Consider the following 22,894-nt stretch of genomic DNA (forward strand, 5'->3'; position numbering starts at 1 on the left):
AGAGATAAGAAGAAGAAATTCGAATTTTCGTTCCGGAGTTTGGGTATTTCTATAATTACCCAAGATATCGTCTCCTTCGGGGCTTCTGCATTGGGCTTTAGCCGCAGGAACATCTGCGTGACCATTTGCGACTATACGACACAAGAAGGCTGCCATGTTAACTCTCGAAATCAATAATTGCATAGCGCATTAAATCGCTGATTCTGTGTACGAAATTATTCTAATACCACCAAAAACACATAAACAAGATTTGCTGTTTATGCATAATTACAAGTATATTTATTTCTGTATCCGCCAGGTAAATTTATTTCCTATAATTATCATAAACGTTATACTTCACTCTGATTTGCATTTCCGTTTAGTTTTTTTCCTCTTTCCTCTTCCCTTTAACCTTTAACCGCCGCCTGCAGGGCCAATCTCTCGTACTGGGTAAGCGTCACAGGTGAGGAGCAAGCAAGCACGTAACTGCTTTATCCGCCTGTTTAGGACAATAAACCTCATTTTAATTGGCGGAGGTGCCGGGATCAACTGCCAAGCATCCGTCCTCGAACTCCACACCAGTACGCTACGACCCGGTATGCCTGAAGACGCCTCCGCCTTCCACGCCTCCTCCGGCCGTCATCTGCCAATTCAGACTGGCTGACCACCAGAGGGATCCAGTGGTCTTCAGCGGCACCGACGACAGTAACGTAGAGGGCTGGATATCGTCTTACGCTAGGGTAAGCGTCCACAACCGATGGGATGACGCGCTAAACTCAACAATTACAACTCCCGTCTTTCCTATGTGGCTAACCTCCGGTTTAAAAACCACGAGGCATATTTCCAACCTGGTCTGAATTCAAGGCCGCCCTCACGGAAGTGCTTGGGCATCCCGCCGTGCGTCAGCTGTGCGCCGAACAGCGCTTGCGCTAGACAGCAGCCGGGCGAGTGTTCAGAAGTTATATTGAAGACGTTCTCGACCTCTTGAACTGCGTCAATGCCTCCATACCCCAACCTGTCGAAATCAAGCACGTTTGATGAATGCCGGGGTTTTACGTGCCAAAACGATGATCTGATTATGAGGCATGCCATAGTGGGGGACTCCGGACTAATTTTGACCACCTTGGGAGTCTTTAACGTGCCCCCAGTGTACGGGACATGGGCGTTTTTGCATTTCGCCCCCATCGAAATGCGGCTGCCGCGGCCGGGATTTGATCCCCTGACCTCGTTCGTGGCAGCGCGCCGCCATAACCGTCGTGGGTCCAAAATCAAGCAAAATATGAAAGGCACGGACGATGACGTCTTTCAGATGCTGATTGCATAAAACTTGAGCAGCGTAGCGGAGCTCATCAAGTTGTGTCAGAGCTACGACGAGCTCGGCAAACAGCGGGCCTTGACTCGTCGCCTGGTTACAAGCGACGAGAACCTCGCAGGTCTGACCGTCATTCCGGACCAGTCAGCATTGCTATACCGCAGGTCAAGGCGTTCATACGCGAGGAAGTAGCTGGGCAGCTCTCGCCGGTGCAGTTTGCTCAGCAACAACCTCAGCCGTGTCCCGCTCCTTACCTATCGCCTACTATTTGGCAGGCGATCGAAGAAGAAATTGCCGACGTTGTGCCAGTTTCCCCTCGGCGGCATCCTGTAGCGCTGCTCCTCTCACGTACGTTAACGTCGTCGCAAGGGCTCGAGCGCACGCTGCTTTCACACCGCGTCAACAAATGCAGGTGCAGACTCCTCCCCGCGACCCTTGAGCCAGTCCCGTAGCCGAAAACCCTTGGTGTACTACGAACGACAAACAAATTTGCTTTGCTTGTGGACGTCCCGGGCATATCGCCCTCTGCTGTCGCCGCCGCATGCCGTATGGCGTCTCACATGGCTGTCAACTGACGACTCGCTATGCCGATCGGCAACCGCTCCGCTACACACCAGGATTACTTCCAAGCCTTCCTGATCGTCATGCCTCCTTCGACCAACGCTCTCCGTCACCACGTCTGTGGTCTCTCTCCCCAGTGCATCGTCGTTCCCTGCCTACAGAAGAAAAATAAACGCCGCAGTTCATGAGACAAGAGCTGCGCCGCCTTTACAACGTCCAAGTCCTCACTTTTCTGCGTCTAACAACATTGCTATTTCTGTCGGAGGTGTCCTAATGCTTGCACTTAATGGACATTAGAGCCGCCGTTTGTGTTATGAATGAAAGGCTTTGTCGCTCCATCCAGAAAGTGACGACGCCAGTTGCTGGCATAGCCCTTCGAACAGCAACAACGAAGTATGTCCAGCCGTTAGCCGCTGCTACGGCCAGAGTTGTAACTGAGGACGTTTTGTACACCGCTGAGTTCATTGTGTACGCATTATCGCATTGTCCAGCCCAAGCCTTCGGTGAATTATCTCATCGAACTACTGACAACCTCTGACCACCGTTGTCGTGGACGTGACATTGTTCACGTAGATTGCTTGAAGCATTAGCGTGAGCTGCTCGTTCTCACTGCTGCTTGAGACGCCAGGATGGATGTTTGTTCTCCCTGAGATGATTGTGATGAAGACGAACACCACGAACTGAAGATGGCGTATGCCACTAACAGCGGCCGCATCGTCAACGCTTCACGCAAGACTAGCGTTGGTCGTCGTATTCTTCCACAGCTGCTTTCGACACTGCTCATCATGCCAAAAAGAAGCAAAGTTAATTAAGATAGAGTTAATTCAGAGGGCTGACAGGCGTAACTGCTCTAGCCATCTGTTCCGGACAATAAACCTCATTTTATTATATATTAAGGCGAAAGCCTTAAGTGACTCGTACCCCCGATGGCCTGGAAAACGTGGCTTGCGGTACATAAAGTCATGTAAGCTTGCCTCGTGCAGACACGTGCTCGTGCACACTGCTCGCGCGTTCGTCGTCGTCTTCCTCCTCAGCTGGCTCCGATGCTGCTCATCGCGCCGAAAAAAAAGGCAAGCTTAATTAAGATAGAGTTAACTCAGGCACTCGAACCCACGACCTTCGATCGGAGCCGAACCCTCGAGCTTATGCGGAAGTCGAACCTACGACGTTTGGTGTTAAGGTAAAGTTTATTAAGGCACTGTTAATTAATATATAGTTAATTAAGGTACTCTAACCCCCGACCTTTGGTTACGAGTCACACCTTCGACCTTCGGTGGCAGTAAAACCCATGACCTTCGATCGGAGTCGAACCCTCGAGCTTATGTGGAAGTCGAACCCACAACGTTTGGTGTTAAGGCTAAGTTAACTTTAATTAATACAGAGTTAATTAAGGCACTCGAACCTACGACCTTTGGTCGGAATCCCACCTTCGGCCTTTGGTGGCAGTAGAACCCACGACCTCTGGTGCTAACTAGGGCGAAGTTAATTAAGCAGCAGTTAATTAAGGTAGCGTCAATTACGACTCTCGCACCCACGACCTCCGGTGGGAGAAAACAAGCAATAAGTAACAACGCATTCCAATGAGAATCTCAAGTAAATTAATGAATGTCTCTTGAGCGCGCATACTTTCGCCTTCAACCTCTTTGGCGTATGCTAAAGCGACTGTCAATTTGTAAATATATATATATCTTAAGCATCACTTTCTATGTACTGGTGGACCATTTTCCAGCTATTAGAGATGTACAGTCGACAGATTCTTTAACAGAACCGCGCGATCGTCGACTGGCCGGCCGGTCAGCGCCTTCTAACAGCGCCAAGCGACGAGACCAGCAAGTGCAAGAGAGATCAGTTAGGTCTTGCTGATCTCGTCGCTTCGTCGACTGACCGGCCGGGCAGTCGACGCCCGCGCGGTACTGCTAAGCAATCGGTTCCCTGTACCTCTAAAATTAAGGCGTATTAGTCCTTTGGTTCCTTTACATAATGGTTCACGGTGCCAAAAAACGTGCACTCGCCAAGAATGAAATGCACGTTTTTTGGCACCATTATGTTTCCTCGCCAGACGAGTTTTCGTCGAACACTTGACTATAATGGTTCATGCCACTATACATTGCCCGAAGCTTCAAAAGCATGCGAGGAAGTGTTGCGCGTTTTCTGCGTGGCCTTGTTGCAGTGGTCGCTGTACTACGGCTCGACTTCAAAAAATATTTGGTGAGTACTTTGCCTTTGTTGACATATCTTAAAGTTCCTTCTCTGTGTTCTGTACATGTGCAGATAATCATGTTGTGTGATGGACTCCCGTTTACGTCCGCCTCTTCGTTTTATTTTTTCTATTTGTTTCTCTACCGCACATTGTTTTTTCTATCATATTTGTCTTTTCAGTAGATTGTGCTTTGTGTACTACTTTTTAAGGGCAGTCAGTACGAAGGCTCCTTAACTGTTTCTGGGCACTATAACATACGATTGTGTGATTTATTATTATTATTATTATTATTATTATTATTATTATTATTATTATTATTATTACTACTACTACTACTACTACTATATACGAAAACACAGATATACAGCGGACAAAGAGGGAGATAAGGAGGGAGCAGCCTGGAAACAGCCACGGAGAGGGGCGCAGCGACTGCCTACTGTTTCCGGAAAAGTGTATAAAAATTCACCTACTATTACAATACTCCCTAATGCGAAACTTGAGCGGTGCTCTATACTTGTTTTCATTTCGCGTGCAAATATTTTGTATTATGATTATATAGTTACATGGTTTATATTAAGAGAACGCTGGGAGTAGCGTGGCCGGAGCGGAACATCTGTCTCGTGAGGCACGTTGCAAACGGACCGAAGTGTGGCGCGACTGCCTCGCTAATCGAAAGATCGTGACAGGAAGCGCATGGTTGACGCGTGGGTGACGTGTGGGCGCGATTCACAGCAGCAGCCGCAGATGGATCTCTGCTCATGCAGCGCTTTGTTTCCATATGTCTGACGCGGGCTACTCTGGCGCCATCTCGTAGCCATCGTCGCCGCAGAGCCCGTCTGGCGCGGTATTACACTTTTCCTCTCAATCTCACGCCATATGCTCCTCCTTTTGTTTCCGCTTCATAGTTACGCTGCACCCACCTTCTCCGCATTCCTGCTTGCGTTCTCTTCGCTTTCGGTGTCTATCATCACCAGCTGCGCTCCGCGTACGCTCTTTCACCCTTCGCTGTGCTCCATAGAGAGGTTTAGTTTAGGGGACGCAAGCGGCTTGCGTACGCAAGAGCTAGGGGCGACGGTACTGCGCATGCGCAAACGGTTCTGCGCATGCGGAGTACCGTGGCCCCTAGTTCTTGCGTACGCAAGCCGCTTGCGTCCCCTAAACTAAAGCTCTCTAATAAAGGGAAAATCAGACATCCACCGCTCGTTCGCTCGGTTACGAGGGACGCCGAGGGAGGTCGAGGCACGTCGACGCTAAGCGCAAGTTCGGGCGTCTAAGACCTGTGCTCTAAAAAGAAGTTGCAAATAGGAAGAATGGAAGAGGAAAAAAAAAAGATGACAAGCCACAAACACTAATGCAAAGCAACTAATCTTTGTTGCTTTCTAAAGAACAATATATGCAGCAATATTTTACCAAGAAACTTTCAATACAACAATGACAAAAAACAAAAACATAAATACAGCGCTAGTAATAACCAAGTGATATATATAAAAAAAAAACTACCACTAAGCATACAACGAGCACGATGACAGTAAAAAAGAAGCACTCGTATGAGCAAGACTTCTTTTTTTTTTTTTTTTTGAAGAGGAACACGTAGTGCACCTACATCTCCTGAAAGCGCTGGTGTCGTAACATATTTTTAACATATTTCTCACCCTTACTTTCTTCCTTTTTCCGCCCTCTTCTTTCTCCTATGGTGCCTCTCTGTCCACCATCTTTGTCCCTGCGCACAGTAGCACGTCGGAAATTGTACCGGCAGATTTTTATGATGATAACACATTTAGAAAGAAGTGAGTTAAACAGTACAAGGGCGCTTTCTTCTCTACTTGTCCTTTAATTGCAGTGATTACAAACCGCAGTCCGTTCATTTATTAACTACAATTGTTAGTTAAGTACTGGTTTTAAGATCCACGTCCCTGGGATGCTTGTCCTTTGTATCATGGCGGCGACATTTGTCGCATACCTTGTCACGATGAATAATGTTAATTGTATTTGCTTCTGTACCTAAGAGATCTATGCTGTGCGAATGATTCCCATAATGGCCTATTCGGTGTGGAAGCGTATAGGTAGGATCTAGAGAATCGGAAACTGGACAGGCGAACGGGTCTGCGATGGCTGTAGGAGGGAAAGTGCCATAAAAATGTGGGGCGCAAGCAAAAAGAAAAAGATATTGAGAAGTGCACAATTCGATTTGAATAAAATGAGAAGGAAAAGAATGAAGGAAGAAAATGGGAAGGAAGGCAGCAGGATGCTTGCAAGGCAGACTGTGATGAAGAATCGTCTTACCGCACTTCCCCCATTCGCATATCCGGCCTTGAAGCCGCCGCATCTCTACTTCCCCTCCCCCCCCCCCCCCCAAAAAAAAAGAAAGCAAGAAAAGAAAGAAAGAGAACGTGGACTTTACAGAAGGCGCACAGTGCTCGACTTCATGACTCGTGGCCGTCGCGTGACAAATCAAGTCGGCGACAGCAGACGACAGCCACCCCGCCGACATACTTCATACTTCATACATACTTCTACGGGAGGAAAACGGGACAGCAGACAACCGTCTGAAGTGGGACAGACGACGTGCTGTAGGGACCCGGGTACTTCCTTATTTCACTTCGGCGAGCTATAACGGACAACCAAATTTAGCGCTGAAAGAAAAAGAAAAGGAGAGAGGGGGAGGGAGGGTGGAAGAAAGAGGGGCAACGATGTGCGAAGGCGGCTGTAATACAAATACGACAGACAGGAAGGTTGACTTAGCACGCAGGCGAGGGCGACAATGAGGCGCTCACAGAAAAGGAGAAAAAGAACGAAAGAAAAGTGGCATCGAGAGTAAGACTAGTGGTACACTCGAAGGCGTCTCGGACGCTATAAGGTGCTGCCGGAATGTAGAGCACGCTGGCGTCCTTAGCCCTTTCTGCCTTACATGGACCTTGCCCTCGGTTTCGACGCGTTTCATTGGACTTTGTTTACTTACTTTTGCTCCACGCCCACGGCTAACCCCGGTTATTCTGCAGTGTGGCGGCGTGTGCGATGTTTGCGCCCGTTATATATATATATATATATATATATATATATATATATATATATATATATATATATATATATATTCCTTTGTCGCTCCCGTCCCAGCAGGTCTCGCACAACTGTGCGGGAGTCTCGGGAAGTCGGGTCGGGCAGCAGGAAAGAAAAGAAAGGGTGCATCGGTTGTCAGAGATGAGCCATCATATATAGAGGTGGTGGCGTGCAGTTTAATTGAAAGCGCTGCGTTTTTAATTATGTCTACGCCGTTGCCAGGGGCAACCCCCGTCAACACGCCAAAGGGTGGCTTGGTCGGGCTCTAGGGGTTCCGCGCGTTATCGGATTGGCATTGCCCCCTTCACCCCTCCTCCCCCCTTCCTTTTCTGTCCTTTCCCCGAGCAGGCTGACGATGGTGGCTGGTCCTTATTCCTTACTTTCCCTCTTGCTCGCGCCCTTTCCCCAGGGCGCCGGGTGCCCAGGAATGCGGTGTGGGGACGGTGTGGACTGCCTCGGGTCGCCCGGGCTGACGTACTTTGCGCACTTGGTATATACGAAATATGAAAACTTGTTCTGACCCCCGCCGCCTCTTCGAGGCCCCGTTTCCTCGAACGCCATTTGGGTCAGCGGCAGGCAGACTTCGAGGCAGACGACAATGGAAAAAAAGGCGATAGAAGGCGTTCATGGAGACGCAGTGGGACTAAAAGAAAGGAATAAAGAAATGTAAACGACAAAAAGAAAAGAAATGAAGGAAAAAAGAAGAGATAGAATACAGAAAACCAGTCGAACACGCCTTTAAAGAGAAATTTGGGCGCTGAAGGTTGCGCAAAAAGGAGCGAGTCACTTTCGTAAATTCCCACCGAAGGACGACATTTTGTGGATTTTAATTTCGGCAGCAAGGGGATAGAGCTTCTGTGCTTCTGAGTTAGATGGCGTAAATTTTGAAGAAACTGCACTGCGGTTAAAATAATTCTACGTGCGCATTGCAGTGGCCGTAGAGTGGCAGTAAGGCACCGTGATTTAACGTTCACCCCCGTCAGGAATGTCCCCACGACTGGAGACATTTGTGACAATACAAGGCGTGCTACACCTCACGGTTTCGGGCTGCCCTGTTCTTCCCGTGCATCGAGACAAACTACGCTCTTCTCCCGTGCCGTTGGCTTTACTGCTCGATTAGGCTGCTCGCAGCAAAGCCACCTTTGGCGAAGAGGAGCGTCGTTTCTGGGATCGAAATGTTCAGGCGGCAAAATCGGATCAAATGACGTGTGGTGAAAACGTACATCGGTAGAGCATATAGTAAAACGATAAAGAAAGAAAGAGAGATAACCTATTAAATGGAAGGGCACATTAGTTCATCTGTGCTAATGATATAAACAACAATATTTGCGGTAGAACCGTTCTACGATGGTTGCCTCTAAGTTCTGCGAGTAGCATTCGCGAGGCGCACGTGCTTCTTTCGACTTGCATTACACTCGACTGAACGGAGGGTGATGGCGCGCCGTCTGGCTTCGTCTCTTTTGAAGCCAGACGCACTGCTCATCTCGAACCCCGCGTGCGTCGATGTAGGGATACCATGATGGTGGCAGTGTTGCTTCCCTCTACCGGCGTACGTATATCGCGCCACTTTTCAACTGTTGACACGGAGCCGGGGGTGTGTAGTCGCGTACCATGCTTATGGCCCGCGTTCGATTCCTAGTTGGGGCTAGATTTTCTTCATTCTTTTTATGCGGTCATCGAATCGAGGCTGATCGTAGAAAGATGGGTGTGGTGTTAGGGTTGGCTAAAAAAATACTGTCGCATTTAGAGGAACGGTTTGAAGTCGCTTAGCTCTCGATTGCTTTTGATTATTTCAGTGGTAAGCAGTGGCGGTACAAATAATATGCGTAGTCAGCGACACAATATAAGAGAAAAGGTGAAACAAAAAAAAAGAGCATCTCTTCCGTCACAGAGAAAAACGCGATGCTTCCAAAAACGTATGTAAGCTAAACAAAATGGGTAGGCCTCTTTTGTATACCGCACGTCATACTGCACAAACTCACCAAGGAAACAAAGCAGTAAACTTCCTATAGTACAGGTATGATTTGTTATCTTCACGTACTTTCGGGAGATAAGCCAGTCTCGCTGACCCAATCAAGAGTGGCCAAACAGCCCGCGAGAAAGTCTATCGATGACGCGCTGATCCAAGAAAAACATTTTCTGTATTCTGAGCAAAAATGTAAACCCGTCGTAGTTGCTTAGTGGCTAATCTCAGGGCTGCTGAGCACGAGGTCGCGGGATTAAATCCCGGCCACGGCGGCCGCATTTCGACGGGGTCGAAATGCGAAAACACCCGTGTACTTAGATTTAGCTGCACGTTAAGGAAGCACAGGTGGTCGAAATTTCCGGAGTCCTCCACTACGGAGTGCCTCATAATCAGGAAGTGGTTTTGGCACGTAAAACCCCATAATTTAATTTTTTAACAAGAATGAAAGTTCGCACTAATTGACTGAAAACCGACACATCGAAAAAAAAAAACAAGACAAAAGAACAGTGCAAACAACAGGACAATGACAAGATGACCGCCCGGCGCTGTCTATCAATCGGTGTATTTTATTGTTGTTGTTCATATCGAGGAACGGAAATATCCACACACAAAAAAAGGTGCGAAGCAAGAAAAATAGTCACAGCGTCACAAGCATGCACGCACGCTAAAAAAAGAACTAAGACAGCGACTTATCAGGTGTAGAATAAGGCAAGAGCTTTGAGCTCTTTTGAGTGCTTCAAACACGACGACGCTACCGAATTGCTATAGTTCAAGCTATAGTTACGAAGCAAATATTGTGGTGCGTCAGTTGTGATTCGTTGATCGCGAAAAACTCGATCCACGACATTTAAATAACAGAAATATGCTTCTTCCCACTAGTTATAGTTTTCCAATCACGCTGCAACGATGCAATTTCTACTAGCTTTTGTCATATATATTTTTTCTGCAGGCTACCTGGACCTGTAGAATATATACAGTCAACGAAAGAAAGATATAGCTTTTCTCGAGGCACAAAATGAAAAGAAAAATTAAGGAGTCCTTCAGAAACCGCACAGAGGAAATTAGACTCACCGCAATTCGGCTCACAGGTTTCGTGGCCAGAATTCGTACGTCATTTAATTGCAAATGAGCCCGGTGCACCCGCTGGAAGGAGTCCTCCACTTGCTTGACCACTGCTAGAAGTCGAAGACGGAGCCGAAGCCAAAGAACTCCGCCATCACCGCGGGCGTTAGGGAAGAAAGCGATCGTAGAAAAAGAAAAAAGAAAGAAGAAAGCTGAAAGAAGCAATCGGGTTCGAAGCTATAATACCTGACGCGCGAAGGCAGCCACGGCATCAGAAGTGTTCCCGATCAAAGGACGTAATACGAGGTGGTTGGAAGTGGGGAACCGCAAAGCAGAAAAAAAAAACAAATAAAGAAACCTGCGCGAATGGTGGTGAAATTACTGATTGCGCCACACGTGGCCTGCGTGCGGAAAGATTAATGTGAATGGCGCGCACTTCGAAGAGTGCATGAAAGAACAAAGATGCACGAGAAACTAAAGCAAGGAGGTACACTCGACCACAAAATTTTACGGAACACGAAATTTGAGGGAAAAAAACTGAATATCTGCACAGCCTCTTAGCTTAGCCTCTAGCAACCACAACGCAGCTTAGGTATTCGTGCTTGCAGCCTCTGCCGGTATATGTGAACAACATCGTAATGTTCGCTTTTACTGACTACTGTTACAGTCTGCTCAAAAATTGAGCGTTTTCTGAGATCCTGTGGTCCGTAAACTTTTGCGGCTGACTGTACTTTGAGCGCCACAGAGTAAACGCGATAGTGTTAAATGAAACCAGCTTTTTGCGCAATTCTTGTGGCGTAGATCGTTTCCTTTTAATTAAAACCTCAACGCGCATGACTGTGCGAAATACACGAGCGTTTTTATCGCGTTCTTACAACCACCGTTGGCAGGCGAGGGTCTTGTGAGCTTTCTCCATGGAATGTACCTCTTAAATACTAAAATTCCGGACGCCGTATTTTGGTAACGCAACTGTTTGGTAACGCAACATTTAATGTTATTAGAATCATCGTCCACAAAGAAGGGTATCGTCGTTTGTATTTTTTTCTTAATATGTTGTTCGTGAATCCGGATATTCTCGAAACCATCGAGCTGTGACAACCGTGAAAGTTAAAGAAGAATCGTTCGCAGATAAGGGTCTCAGAATTATTTTTCGTTTAATGTTCGTAAATCCTGAAATTTTTGAAGTCGTCAAGCTGTTATGACAACACAACTTGTTAAGGTAATTCAAATCGTTTGTTGCGATGCCAAGCGGATGCATAGTTCACTGAAATTGTGTTGCAATATGGATCAGGAAAACGTACAATGGAAAAATCCACGTCACCTGAATGCCGAGACTCAGGTGAATTAAATAATCGCAGTAAACAGAGAAATGTCTTAAAAATTTTAGGGCGGGTTTAAATCCTTGGGTTTCATCTGCCAAAATCCCGATATGATTACGAAGCACGCCGTTGTGGGGGGCTCGGGATAAACGTCAACCACCTGGGGTTCTTTAACATGCCCGAATGCACGGGACAACGGCGTTCTTACATTTCGCCCCTATCGAAATGCGGCCACCGCGATCGGGATTCGATCGCGCGACAGCTCAACACCATAGCCGCTAAGCCACCACGGCCAGTAGGGCCGGTTTAAAGAGCTTGTTCAGTACTTCTGTCATTGGCAGAAACCCATTCGCGTTGTAGAACTCGCTTTCACATAACGATCATAGCTCGTTCTTGGAAAGATGTTTTCCCGAAGCGATATCTTGAAGTTCTCGATGCATTTTTTTTTGTGTGTGTGTCAATTAGACACTCCGAAATGTTTCTTCTCGAGAACTTTATGCCAGTTAAAACACTGTTATTTTTTTACTGTATTTTCTTGTATATTTTATGTACGTTCTTGTATAAATATGTATTTCTTTGTTTTGTATATCTTTACACAAATGCCAGTTCCTTTTCTGTATGCTGTTTAGTGACTGCTTAAAAGGAGTGCTTAAAAATAATAAGCCATTCGACCCATATTGAGGACACTAGCAACGTGGACATGAAGACATCAAGCCACGTAACCTTTCATATTGTGTGAAGAAGCTCAGTGCCCAACCACTCTGTGAAGAAGGATGACCAATGAAGCTGTGTATGCGCCGCGGGTGGGCCCGGCATTGCAGTATCTTCGGGATCGGCCCACGTATGGGGAGTTTTGTGTCTACACACGGACACGATCCTGGGGAAACTAGCCCTTAACAGCTTCGCTGTAATTTGCTGTAAAATTGGTTACGTCTTTGTGTTTCTTAATTAATTAATTTATTTATTAATGACTGAGACGAACTGGGCAGCAGTGGCTCGAGCGCGTTCGCGCGGTAGCGCCGACGGTCGCCAACGAGCCAGCTGTGGAAGGAGACGACGACGCTGGAGCCAATCCTGATGATGATAGTTTTGTGTCTACACACGGACATGATCCTGGGGGAACTAGCCCTTACCAGCTTCGCTGTAAAATGGTCTATTATGACAACGTGCACTCTCGAGCAGGCCACTGGGCTGTTGACAGGCACGGAGATAAAGTACCCAAGTGTCCCATTAAACCATGAGGATTTGTGCGCGTATGGGACGTCTATTCGTAAGCATTCGCAATTCTTTGTCCACGCGAAATGTTTGGAGCGTTAAATTTTAACAATATTGAGTAAGGATGAACAAGATAACATTGCACTGTACAGTGCGCTACAGACGATCGACCGAAAACAGATGAACCGGAAGACACGACCGCTCAGCTTTAAGATTCAGCAGGTAAAAGGGTTGGCGACATTTACTGAGCCCCATGGAATATTCAACGAGTGCACTTACTTCTTGACTAAGTAGCCACAGCGAGCGTCGAGTAGGAAAGAAGATTTTCTTGGTGAACTAGAACTGTGACCAGTGGCAAGGTCATCAAGAATATTGTTGATACGCATGCGCAAGCCTGGTCTGCCTGTGTATAAATACACTTGCTTCTCGCAATGAAGTTTTCCTTCATTTCCTGCTGCTCGGCAATTTACATGGTGGCAGCGGGGGGGATGGCGGTTCGTTTTGTTACCGCCGCCAGTTGGCAACGAATAAATCTATGGACCGATCACAAACGGCCATTGCAAGAGTGGCATCGACTCTGCTACAGCCACCAAGACCGCTCGATAAGAATGGAGACACGTTTCATAACTGGACCGTATGGAAAAGTGAGTTTCACCTTTTTGCTACGGCGACGGGACTGACCCAGCAGCCTAAGGAAGATCAAGCCGCAACTTTTCTGATGACAATAGGCGAAGACGCGAGACGAACGTACGAAGTTCGATAGCGAAGGTGAGAATAAAGACCTCGAAATCCTTTTAGCAAAGTTCGAGGCCCATTACAAGCCATCTGAGAACCTAACCTTTAAAGGGGCCCGACGATATGCTTTACCTCTTGCTAAATTTTTGGTTATTATTTTTCGCACTTCTTTGCTGACTTCACCACTACCCAGTGGTTGGAGGACAGCCCGATTTGTACCCGTCTTTAAAAAGGGAGACCACCTGACACTAGAAAATTACCGTCTTATTTCACTAACTTCGCAATGCTGTAAAATTATTGAACATATAATAGCTACTAGTATAACAAACTTCCTCGAGGAACGCTGCATATTGACCAAATATCAGCACGGATTTCGGAAAGGGCTATCAACCGTAACTCAACTCGTCACACTATTTCATTCTCTGGCATTGGCCCTCGATAAACACGGTAGGATAGACATGCTTTTCTTAGATTTTTGCAAAGCCTTCGATGAAGTTCCCCATAGTAAACTCATTTTCAAACTTGAAGCAATAGGCATTCCACAAATACCTGTTGAATGGATTTCAGCCTATTTGAGTAATCGCGAACAATACGTGTTAGGCCCTTTGCTCTTTGTCTTTATACTGTATATTAATGATATTGTTGATGTTCGCCCTGGTGTAGAAATAAGATTGTTTGCTGATGATTGTGTTTTGTTTAAAGAAATTAGTTCCACTAACGATTACAATGATCTCAAAACTAGTCTGGACAATATACATGAGTTGTGTATAAAATGGGGAATGACCCTTAACACGAGCAAATGTATCTCCCTTCCTGCAACTCGCCAGAAAAATCCGCTGTCATATACCTGCATATTAGGTTCTCCACAATTACAAAACGTAAATTTCTATAAATATCTCGGTGTAACACTCACTTCAAACTTTTCTTGGAATCTTCATATTGATAATATTTGTTCATCCGCCTTCCGCAAGCTTTGTGTTCTTAAACATAAACTTAAAACTGCTCCCACTAATGTTAAGCTGCTCTGCTATACTGCTCTTGTACGGCCAAGACTGGAATATGCGTGCATTACATGGGATCCTCATACTAAGGGCAACATTGATTGTCTTGAACTTATTCAGAGAAAGGCCGTAAGGCTTATTTTTAACAAATTTTCAGCGTTATATTCACCTTCTGATTTAATACAAGTAAATGGCATTCCAGTATTACACGCACGAATGCGAAAATTTAGATTAGAATTTCTTTCCCAACTTTTGGAAAACAAACTAGCGATAGATGCATCAACATATTTGTCACCCTTAACTAGCAGGCCCACCCGACACCACAATGAAAACGCCCTAACCCCATATTTTTCTCGCACAGACATATTTGTTTTCTTATTTCCCGAGAACCATTAGTGAATGGAACTGCCTTATCAAAACAAGTAGTCAAACTGTGAAATAACTTTCTGAGCCTGTGTTATTGTTGCTTTTTGTGTTGCTGTTTCTTTTGTATTCCTTGTATCTGTATCGACCACCCTGCTTGGACCATGAGTCCGCACTATTCTATAAATAAATAAATAAAATAAAAAAAACACTTTTTATCGAAGTGTAGAAAGACATTTGAAGTGAAGATAAGCTATTTCAGAATCACTTTGCCGCAAAAAGTGCTTCAATGCGTTCAGCAGAAGCGGAGTTATCGCAATCAAACACGGCCTCAGCTGTGCTCCCCTTCCTCCTCCAATGCCTTGCACTGCGAAGGCTACGGTGGAGACGTCACAGTGGTGCGCAGTTCAAATTTCCGATTTGGTGCCTATGCTGCGCTAAACGTAAGAAAAACGCGGCTGTCCTCAGAGAGCCGCAGTGCGCTTAGCCACTGGACTCGAGGCGGCACCTCGCGGCGGCGCGGTTTAGCCGCGTATTGGAGTGTTCTTTATGACGAAATAAAGCACACAAAAAAGAGCGAGGATCATGGGGTTTTTGAAACGAGAGCGTTTGAGAAAAAGGTGACTTCGCGCTTCGCTTGCGAGCTCCACGGACCGCGTAGGACAACTTGGCTGAGATGTTCACAACAGCGTATGCTACCCGGGGACTATGTTATTTCACCAAGCCCGAGGGGTGGTCCAGGGCCCCTTTAACGAATCCCGATTTGGCTCCAGGGAACAACAAGAGGGAGAGTCCTTTAATGAGTGGCTCACGAAACTGCGAATTCTCGCGAGCGGATGCGAATTAGGTGAGCTCGAGGAACGGTTGATACGAAGCAGAATAATTCTCGGCATCAGAGATAAAGACTTCCAGTAGAAGCTTCTCCCGGAAAACCCCTCGTTTTCAATAGCAGTAGAAATGTGCTGCGCATGAGAACAAGCACAACTTCGACAAATGCGAGCCAGAACGGCCCACGCGACAGTCACCGCAATCACAGCGAGTGCAACGCCTTGCTCCAACTGCGGTGTTGAGATGCACACAAATGGGAAATATGCGGCTCAGGGCAAACGCTGCAACAACTGTGGTAGAAGCAATCACTTCGCTCGAATGTGCCGTCGCACACAACAAAGATCAAGGTCGATGGCACGCCAAGTCAAGCAGGTTGTTTTAGGAACTGAAGAAGAATACTTTCTGCGCACGCTAGATGCATATGCTGTCGCCAGTGAGGACCGCTGGTCGGCGGCAATTATTATCGCAGGAGCAGCGGTTGATTGCAAAATCGACACGGGAGGCAACTGCTACATCATGCCCGAGACGGTGCTCCGAAAACTAACTACACAGTCGGCACAGCTGTGCTCGACCACTTTGCGAGCCTTCTTCGGCCACAAGCAAACTGGTATGCAGAAAATCACCTTTCCTACATCTTACAAGGCTCAGAGTTGCCTAGCGGAATTTTTTATCGTACCCCAGACCATGCCAGTAATAATCAGTGAAAATATTGCAGTTTGGACTGATATCGCGCGTACGCTCAGTCGACGCGCTTCCAAGCTAGGACCCAAGCGCCGGTTTTGGAGATGTATTCCAAGGCCTCGGAGAACTGAAGGGTGTTTTGTACCACATTGAGCTCAAGCCAGGAGCATGAGGCAGCGTCAAGCCAGCCCGAAGGGTGGCGGTTGCTCTTCAAGAACGCGTGAAACAGGAACTCGATAAAATGTAGCACGACCTCGTCATTGCCAAGGTAACTGAACCTACTGTCTGGTCAAGTCACATGGTCGTAGTGGTTAGAAACGACAAAGTACGCATTTGTTTAGATCCCTCGGATTTGAACAAGGCCTTTCTGAGAGAGCACTACCGTATGCCAACATCAGATGATGTTGTTCCGCGCCTGCATGGGGCAAAGTACTTTTCAACTTTAGATGCATCGTCAGGGTTTTGGAAAATTAGGCTAGGCTAAGGAAGTTTATTAATATACACTATGAACACTCCCTACGGCGGCAGCTACAAATTTCTGCGCATGCCCTTTGGGATTGCCTCTGCCGCGGACGGTTTTCAACCGGCAATGCAAGAAGTAGTAGAAGGCTTGATTGGCGTCGCCGTTGTAATGGATGAGATTCTAGTCTGGAGAAAGTCTCGAAGAGCATGACAATAGCCTAGCAGCTTTACTTGCACGCTGCAGGGAGCACAGTCTAAAGCTCAATAAAAAGAAGTGCCATTTTGTGCAGCCGCAAGTTGGCTACATGGGACATATCCTCATACAAGGACTTTGCCTGGATCCCGGTAGAGTGGGAGACATTTTGCAAGTGCCGCCACCGAAAAACTGTTAGGAACTGCAAGTATTTCTTGGCATGATTAACTTCGTGGCGCGCTTCATCTCCAACATGTCTTCACTGTCCGCGCCCCTCCGGGAACAATTGAAGAACACGGCATGGCTCTGTACAGAAGAGGCTGAAGGAAGCTTCCAGGGCATTCGCGCCTGTTTAACAAAGGCACCTATTCTTGCCTATTTTGAGAAAGGAATACCGCTGACGTTGTCAGTAAATGCAAGCCAGAAAGCGATGGGGGCAGTTCTTTTGCAAAACGGACACCCAATTACCTACACTTCGCGGTCGCTTACCGAAGCGCAAAAGACATATGCGCAAATCGAGAAAGATATGCTAGCCATTGTTCACGGGTGCGCAAGGTTTGAAGACAACGTGCCAGGGCAGCCATGGGTCATCATAGTCTGATCATCGCCCCCTAGAGTCAATATTTAGGAAACAGCTGTGTGAGTGCCCGCTACGCTTGCAACGTACGAGAGTCCCTCTTCAGAGGTTCCCTATAAGAGTGACCTACAAGCCAGGAAAAGAACTGTTCCTAGCAGATGCGCTGTCATGCTTTCCGAACAAGACTGAGCTGAAAGAAGAATCACTAGATCTTAAAGTACATTCTCTTTCTTCACTTCCAGTCTCGGACCGGCAACTGCAGTGAATCCGTGAAGATCTGAAAGATGCAACGATGACTGAATTGTTCAGCTACTCAAGCAACGAATGGCCTGATAGCAAGTAACAGGTATCCGAGGCCGTACGCGCGTACTGGGATTACCGCGACGAGCTCCACGTCAAAGACGGTGTCCTCCTAAGAAGCAACAAACTCTTCATTCCCCCCACAAAACGACAAGAGGTACTTCGCCTACTCCACGCGGCACACGGGATTGAAGAAAAAATGAAGGCAAGAGCCAAAGAAGTAATGTACTGGCCTGGCATGTCGGCGGATATTGCAGCTCTCGCGAAGACGTGTCTACTTTGTGAAAGGTACAAGATCAGGAACGCCAGGTTACCCATGCTTAGTCACGATATACCTACGTTGCCGTGGAAAGTAATCGAAGTCGACCTTTTCTACCACGAGTGCGATGAGTACCTTGTTATGGTAGATTTCTATTCTGCTTTTTATTCAATATCAAGCAGATGCGTCGAACAACAGCAGAAGCAGTGACAAACGTGTGCAAGCAGATTTTCGCCACTCATGACATACCAGCTAAGATATGCACTGATAATGCCCCCCCCCCCCCCCCCTTTCTATAGTGCATGCTTCCGCGTTTTTTTCCCCACACAGTTGGGCATCGTTCACGAGACTTCCAGTCCGCATTACCCTCGCGGCAACGACATGGCTGAAAGGGTCGTCCAAGAAGCAAAGAAACTGCACAGGAAGTGCCGGTATGGAACGCTGGACTTCTACAGTGCCTTGCTACAATGGAGGAACATGCCAAGGGACGACCGCCTTAAGTCGCCCGCGCAACGACTCATGGGCCGTCAGACGAGGACTAAACTGCCAGTACTTGCCTGCCAACTCAAACCACAAACCGTGCCAACCGAAATTGTCCAAAAGCGACTCGACGAAAGCAAACAACGCGCCTTCTACAACAGAACGCGAAGTCTACCGGATATTCACAGGGGCTCCTCGGCGACTGTTTATGATGCGACACACAGGACATGGGCGCCAGCAGTTGTCATAGGCCCGGCACGTACACCGCGCTCATATGTCGTTGCGACAGAGAATGGGAAGCATCTACGACGCACGAGGGAGCACCTGAGATCAACAGCAGGACATGCTTTCTCGCAGCAGAACGAGTGTACGATGGCACCGCTCAGTGCTCCCCTCAACCACGCGCCACCGAGCGACAAGCACCTCAAGAAGTGCTCCGTTGAAGCACACGACAGCGTAGAGAACCGCAACGGTATCCTCTCCCAGATCGCCGCACATAGACAGTTCAGTGGAAGCTGTGCAAATTGACTGTTGTACAATCTTTCGTACAATCTTGTGTCCTCTTTCTTTCCTCAAAGGAAGAAAGATGTGACCAGTGGCAACGTCGTCACTAATATTGATACGCATGCGCAAGCCTCGTGTGCCATTGTATAAATACACCTGTTTCTCGCAATAAAGTCTTCATTCGTTTCCTGCTGCTCGGCAGTTTAGAAGAACGAACTAGACTGCATTTTGCAAGTGTTTCCAATTCTTCAATAGCGTGCATGATGCCTATTCTCTTGAAAATAAGCATGTACTGTCAATATGTTCTGCCAGTACGGGGCCGTAACCCGGAGTAACGTTCGAAGCAAGCTGAAAGCGCACAGATAATTGGGAAGGAAAATCGCAGCCATATATAGTGAAGGGATAGAACTATTTGTCGCAGTTGTTGAAGAGCGAAATCAGTGGTTCACATATTTTAGTTTCCTGAGATTTCTTGGCATCATGACGATTTCCTCTATCCGTTCAAAAAACGATGCGAGGTGAATATAACTCTGACGGAGAAGGGCGCCTTTGCACAAGTCCCGAAGGTCCCGCAGAAATTGATCTCCGGGAGCAATTGATTGACAATGCGGTGCTTTTCGTTTTCTGTTTTTGTTTAGAGCAAGATCGTTAACGCCGCTACCAACGTATGGTGGCCAAACTGGCTGATGTTTGAATTCTAAGTTATCTGCGCACGAGTTCAACGTGTAGAGAAGTGCAAGCAATGCAATCTGGGTCATCACTGTTCACGGTGCGGCTGCGTTCTGATGTTTGAAAAATGCAACTGCATTGTTAAAAAACACAAGAAACAGACGAGAGGAATAATTATCGAAGCAGATTTGATTTACAGACTTCGCGAGCAATGTGTGAGCTCACCTTTTATTTTTCTTCTTGGCAAGGAAAGGAGGTTGTAAACAAGGAATGTAAACTGTCTAATTCGTGCTGTGTCGACTATAAAAGTGTGCGCCATCTGAAAAAAAAAAAAAGAACGTGTTTAAGTCACCGCCCTGCAATCACCTACTATGCTCGCCCCCTCGCGTTGTTATTGTGCTCTGTTATTATATGATCCGTAACGAACAGCGTAATTACTGGTCGGGTAGTAACGAACGATCAGTCAATTTGAAAGCGTTGCTTGCGCTTATACTTTTAGCCTTGGCTTGTATCGCAGTGACTAGATTCTTCTTTTTTTTTCTTACACTTGCATGCATGCCATAGGCACAGGATAAATGTACAGAACAGTCCTACTGAGGAAGTCCCTTGCCCCGTCCCTAAATACGTTGGTGTGACAAAGGTAATTTAATAAATCCAATCTATATACTTTTTTGCGGGCTTGAATCCCGGCCACGGCAGCCACATTTCGATGGGGGCAAAATGCGAAAACACCCGTGTACTTAGATTTAGGTGCACGTAAAAGAACCGAGGTGGTCCGAATTACCGGAGTTCGGCGTGCCTCATAATCCGATCGTGGTTTTTGCACGTAAAACCATATACTTTAATTTTCTTTAATCTGTATTTTCGCACTTATAAATATCACTGGAAACTGTTTCCCCCCACTCGGAGGGCTGTTACATCGCTGCTGTTGGCATGCGGAGTTTCAGCGCTGGTTGCCCATGGCGTTCACGCAGAGCGACTTGCCCGTATACGCGTGCCTAGAACGGGCAGCGAGCATTGAGCTGGACCGAGTTAAGGCGCTCTATTCAGTTGGCCGACTTGCTAGAAGGGAGCACGTGTATACCGATAGATGCATGTACGCCGACCCGTCCAAATGATGAACAGTGTGCACCTTCTTGCCGTCAAGGCAGAACTGCTGCTCAGTTGGGCTAAACTTGCGCGCGGTCAGCGTGCCGCAACGAGACACACTGACCACTTTCGCGACAGAAGTTAGGTTTTGCGAGCCGAACGCCTTTGAAGTGCGTGTTCGGTACAGGACGAAGCAATCTGTATACCTTTTTTTTTCTCTCTCTCTCTAAAGATATCGCTGCTCTTCCCGTCCGTCCCGCTGACGGCAGTGTTCCAGGGGACCAGCCGTGACTGCCTCGCTTATCGTCGCAGGCGTAGCCGTCGGGGCGAGGCCCTGGTCGGCGTCAGGCGAGCCGGCCATGTCCGGGCAGTTGGTCAGCTGGATGCACCGCGTGCTGCCGTTCAGCAAGAACGCCCGCAGCCCCCAACACTGCAACGCTGCCTACGACCACGCCTCGTCCAACGCCTCGTCGCGGAACGCCTCGCCGCTGCACTGCGCGTCCTCACGTGAGTAGACCCCGACCGCCTCTGTGGATCCGCGTAGCCCACAGCGTTTCCCACAAAACAAACAAACAAACAAACAAACAAACAAACAAACAAACAAACAAACAAACAAACAAACAAACAAACAAACAAACAAACTACTAGAGCAAATTTTGGCTCTGTAGTGCCTACGAGAGCTACAAGAGTGGCGATTTAGCCCGCATAGCAACGGCGGTTGGTACTTGCGTTTGCCTAAGCTTCGTCCTTCTGGCCTCGAACGTCTTCGTGACCTTTGCCGAATTGATCGTACTCGTCAAACTATTACGTTAAGTGTACAGTTGATCACGATGATTGCGCGTGTGCGGAGAGTGTAATTGCCTTGCAGTGTTAGAAAAAAAGAAACGTTAGCGCTTGTAAATTTAGGAAGACAAAGCATATTAACTTCGCGAGAACGTTGGCAGCCCCAACAAGTGCGAAGATTAGATATATCGATTGATCTACTATACCACGCGTTTTCGGCTGCCAGGGCAGCTTGACCGTAGCAGCGCGAGAGTTCCGTTTACAGTAGGAATATTAGTAAAAGACCTCGTGGTGTGAGCTTTCGCTTGGATGCCCGTTGTCCTGCGACATTTGTAGGTGACTGCAGCGGGTATCTGAAGAAAAAAAAAATTACAGGGTCTTTCAAGATCTCTCTTAAGAGGTGAACGGCGAAAGCCTACTTACTCTCTCTGTTCTTATCATTCCCCTGTTACTCATTGCCTCTTCTCTTTCTCTTCTTTCTTTTAGTCATTACTGCTCACTACTAAACATTTTTAGTCATTTGTAATCAATTGTGGTCATTACATCATTACAAGCCGTCGTTAGACATGTTGGTCATATCATAGGGATTAATAGTCATTCCAAGTCATTCCAGTCATTATTAGTCTTTGCTGGTCATTACTAAGCATTTTTAGTCATTTATAATCAATTGTAGTCGTTATAAGTTGTCGTTCGACATATTGGTCATTTCATAGTCGTTACTATTTGTTGCAAGTCATTTCAGTCATTATTAGTCATTACTGTTCACTAGTAAGCATTTTAGTCCTTTGTAATCTATTGTGGTCATTACAAGCCGTCGTTAGACATATTGGTCATTTCGTAGTTATTAGTAATCATTTTAGTCATTACTTCTCATTACTAGATATTTCTAGTCATTTCAATTATGTGTGGTCATTACAAGCCATCGTTAGACATATGGGTCATTTCGGAGTCATTAGTAGTCATTACAAGTCATTAGTAGTCATTATCCGCCATTACTAGTCATTATTAAGCTCTACCAATCTCTATTATAACGTTATCATTCGCTAATTGTCACTATCAATCATTTTTCATTCTTTAATCTGTCTTTAATATGTCTTCATACGGCGTGATGACGCATCGGCGCACACTCCGGCGGTCAGGTCTGCTGACACAAACTTCACCATGAGCCTAGAAAGGCTTTCGCCTTAAAATTGAGTTCGTGATCACTTTAGTCAAACTTCAAAGGAACAACACCGTTGTTTATTTTTACCTCAATAAAAAATAATAATTTGGCTTATTCAGGACATTTTTTTTTCATCG

The 22,894-nt window shown here is 46.8% G+C and overlaps 1 protein-coding gene across 4 annotated transcripts in view; it reads left to right on the forward strand.

Annotated features, from left to right (window-relative positions):
- The window catches only part of LOC126539861 (aromatic-L-amino-acid decarboxylase-like), a 153,363-nt gene that overhangs the window by 51,860 nt on the left and 78,609 nt on the right, over positions 1–22,894 (forward strand). For 2 of the 4 annotated variants that reach the window (XM_055075184.1, XM_055075188.2), the window contains exon 2: positions 21,045–21,319. In XM_055075184.1, coding sequence (XP_054931159.1) covers positions 21,172–21,319 — 148 coding nt within the window. In that variant the 5' untranslated portion in view covers positions 21,045–21,171. Of the gene's footprint in view, positions 1–2,839; positions 3,033–21,044; positions 21,320–22,894 lie in introns of those variants that run through there. The other 2 variants (XM_055075192.2, XM_050186684.3) reach the window with 2 other exon arrangements.

The sequence above is a fragment of the Dermacentor andersoni genome, chromosome 3 (assembly GCF_023375885.2).
Source record: "Dermacentor andersoni chromosome 3, qqDerAnde1_hic_scaffold, whole genome shotgun sequence".
NCBI lineage: Eukaryota > Metazoa > Arthropoda > Arachnida > Ixodida > Ixodidae > Dermacentor > Dermacentor andersoni.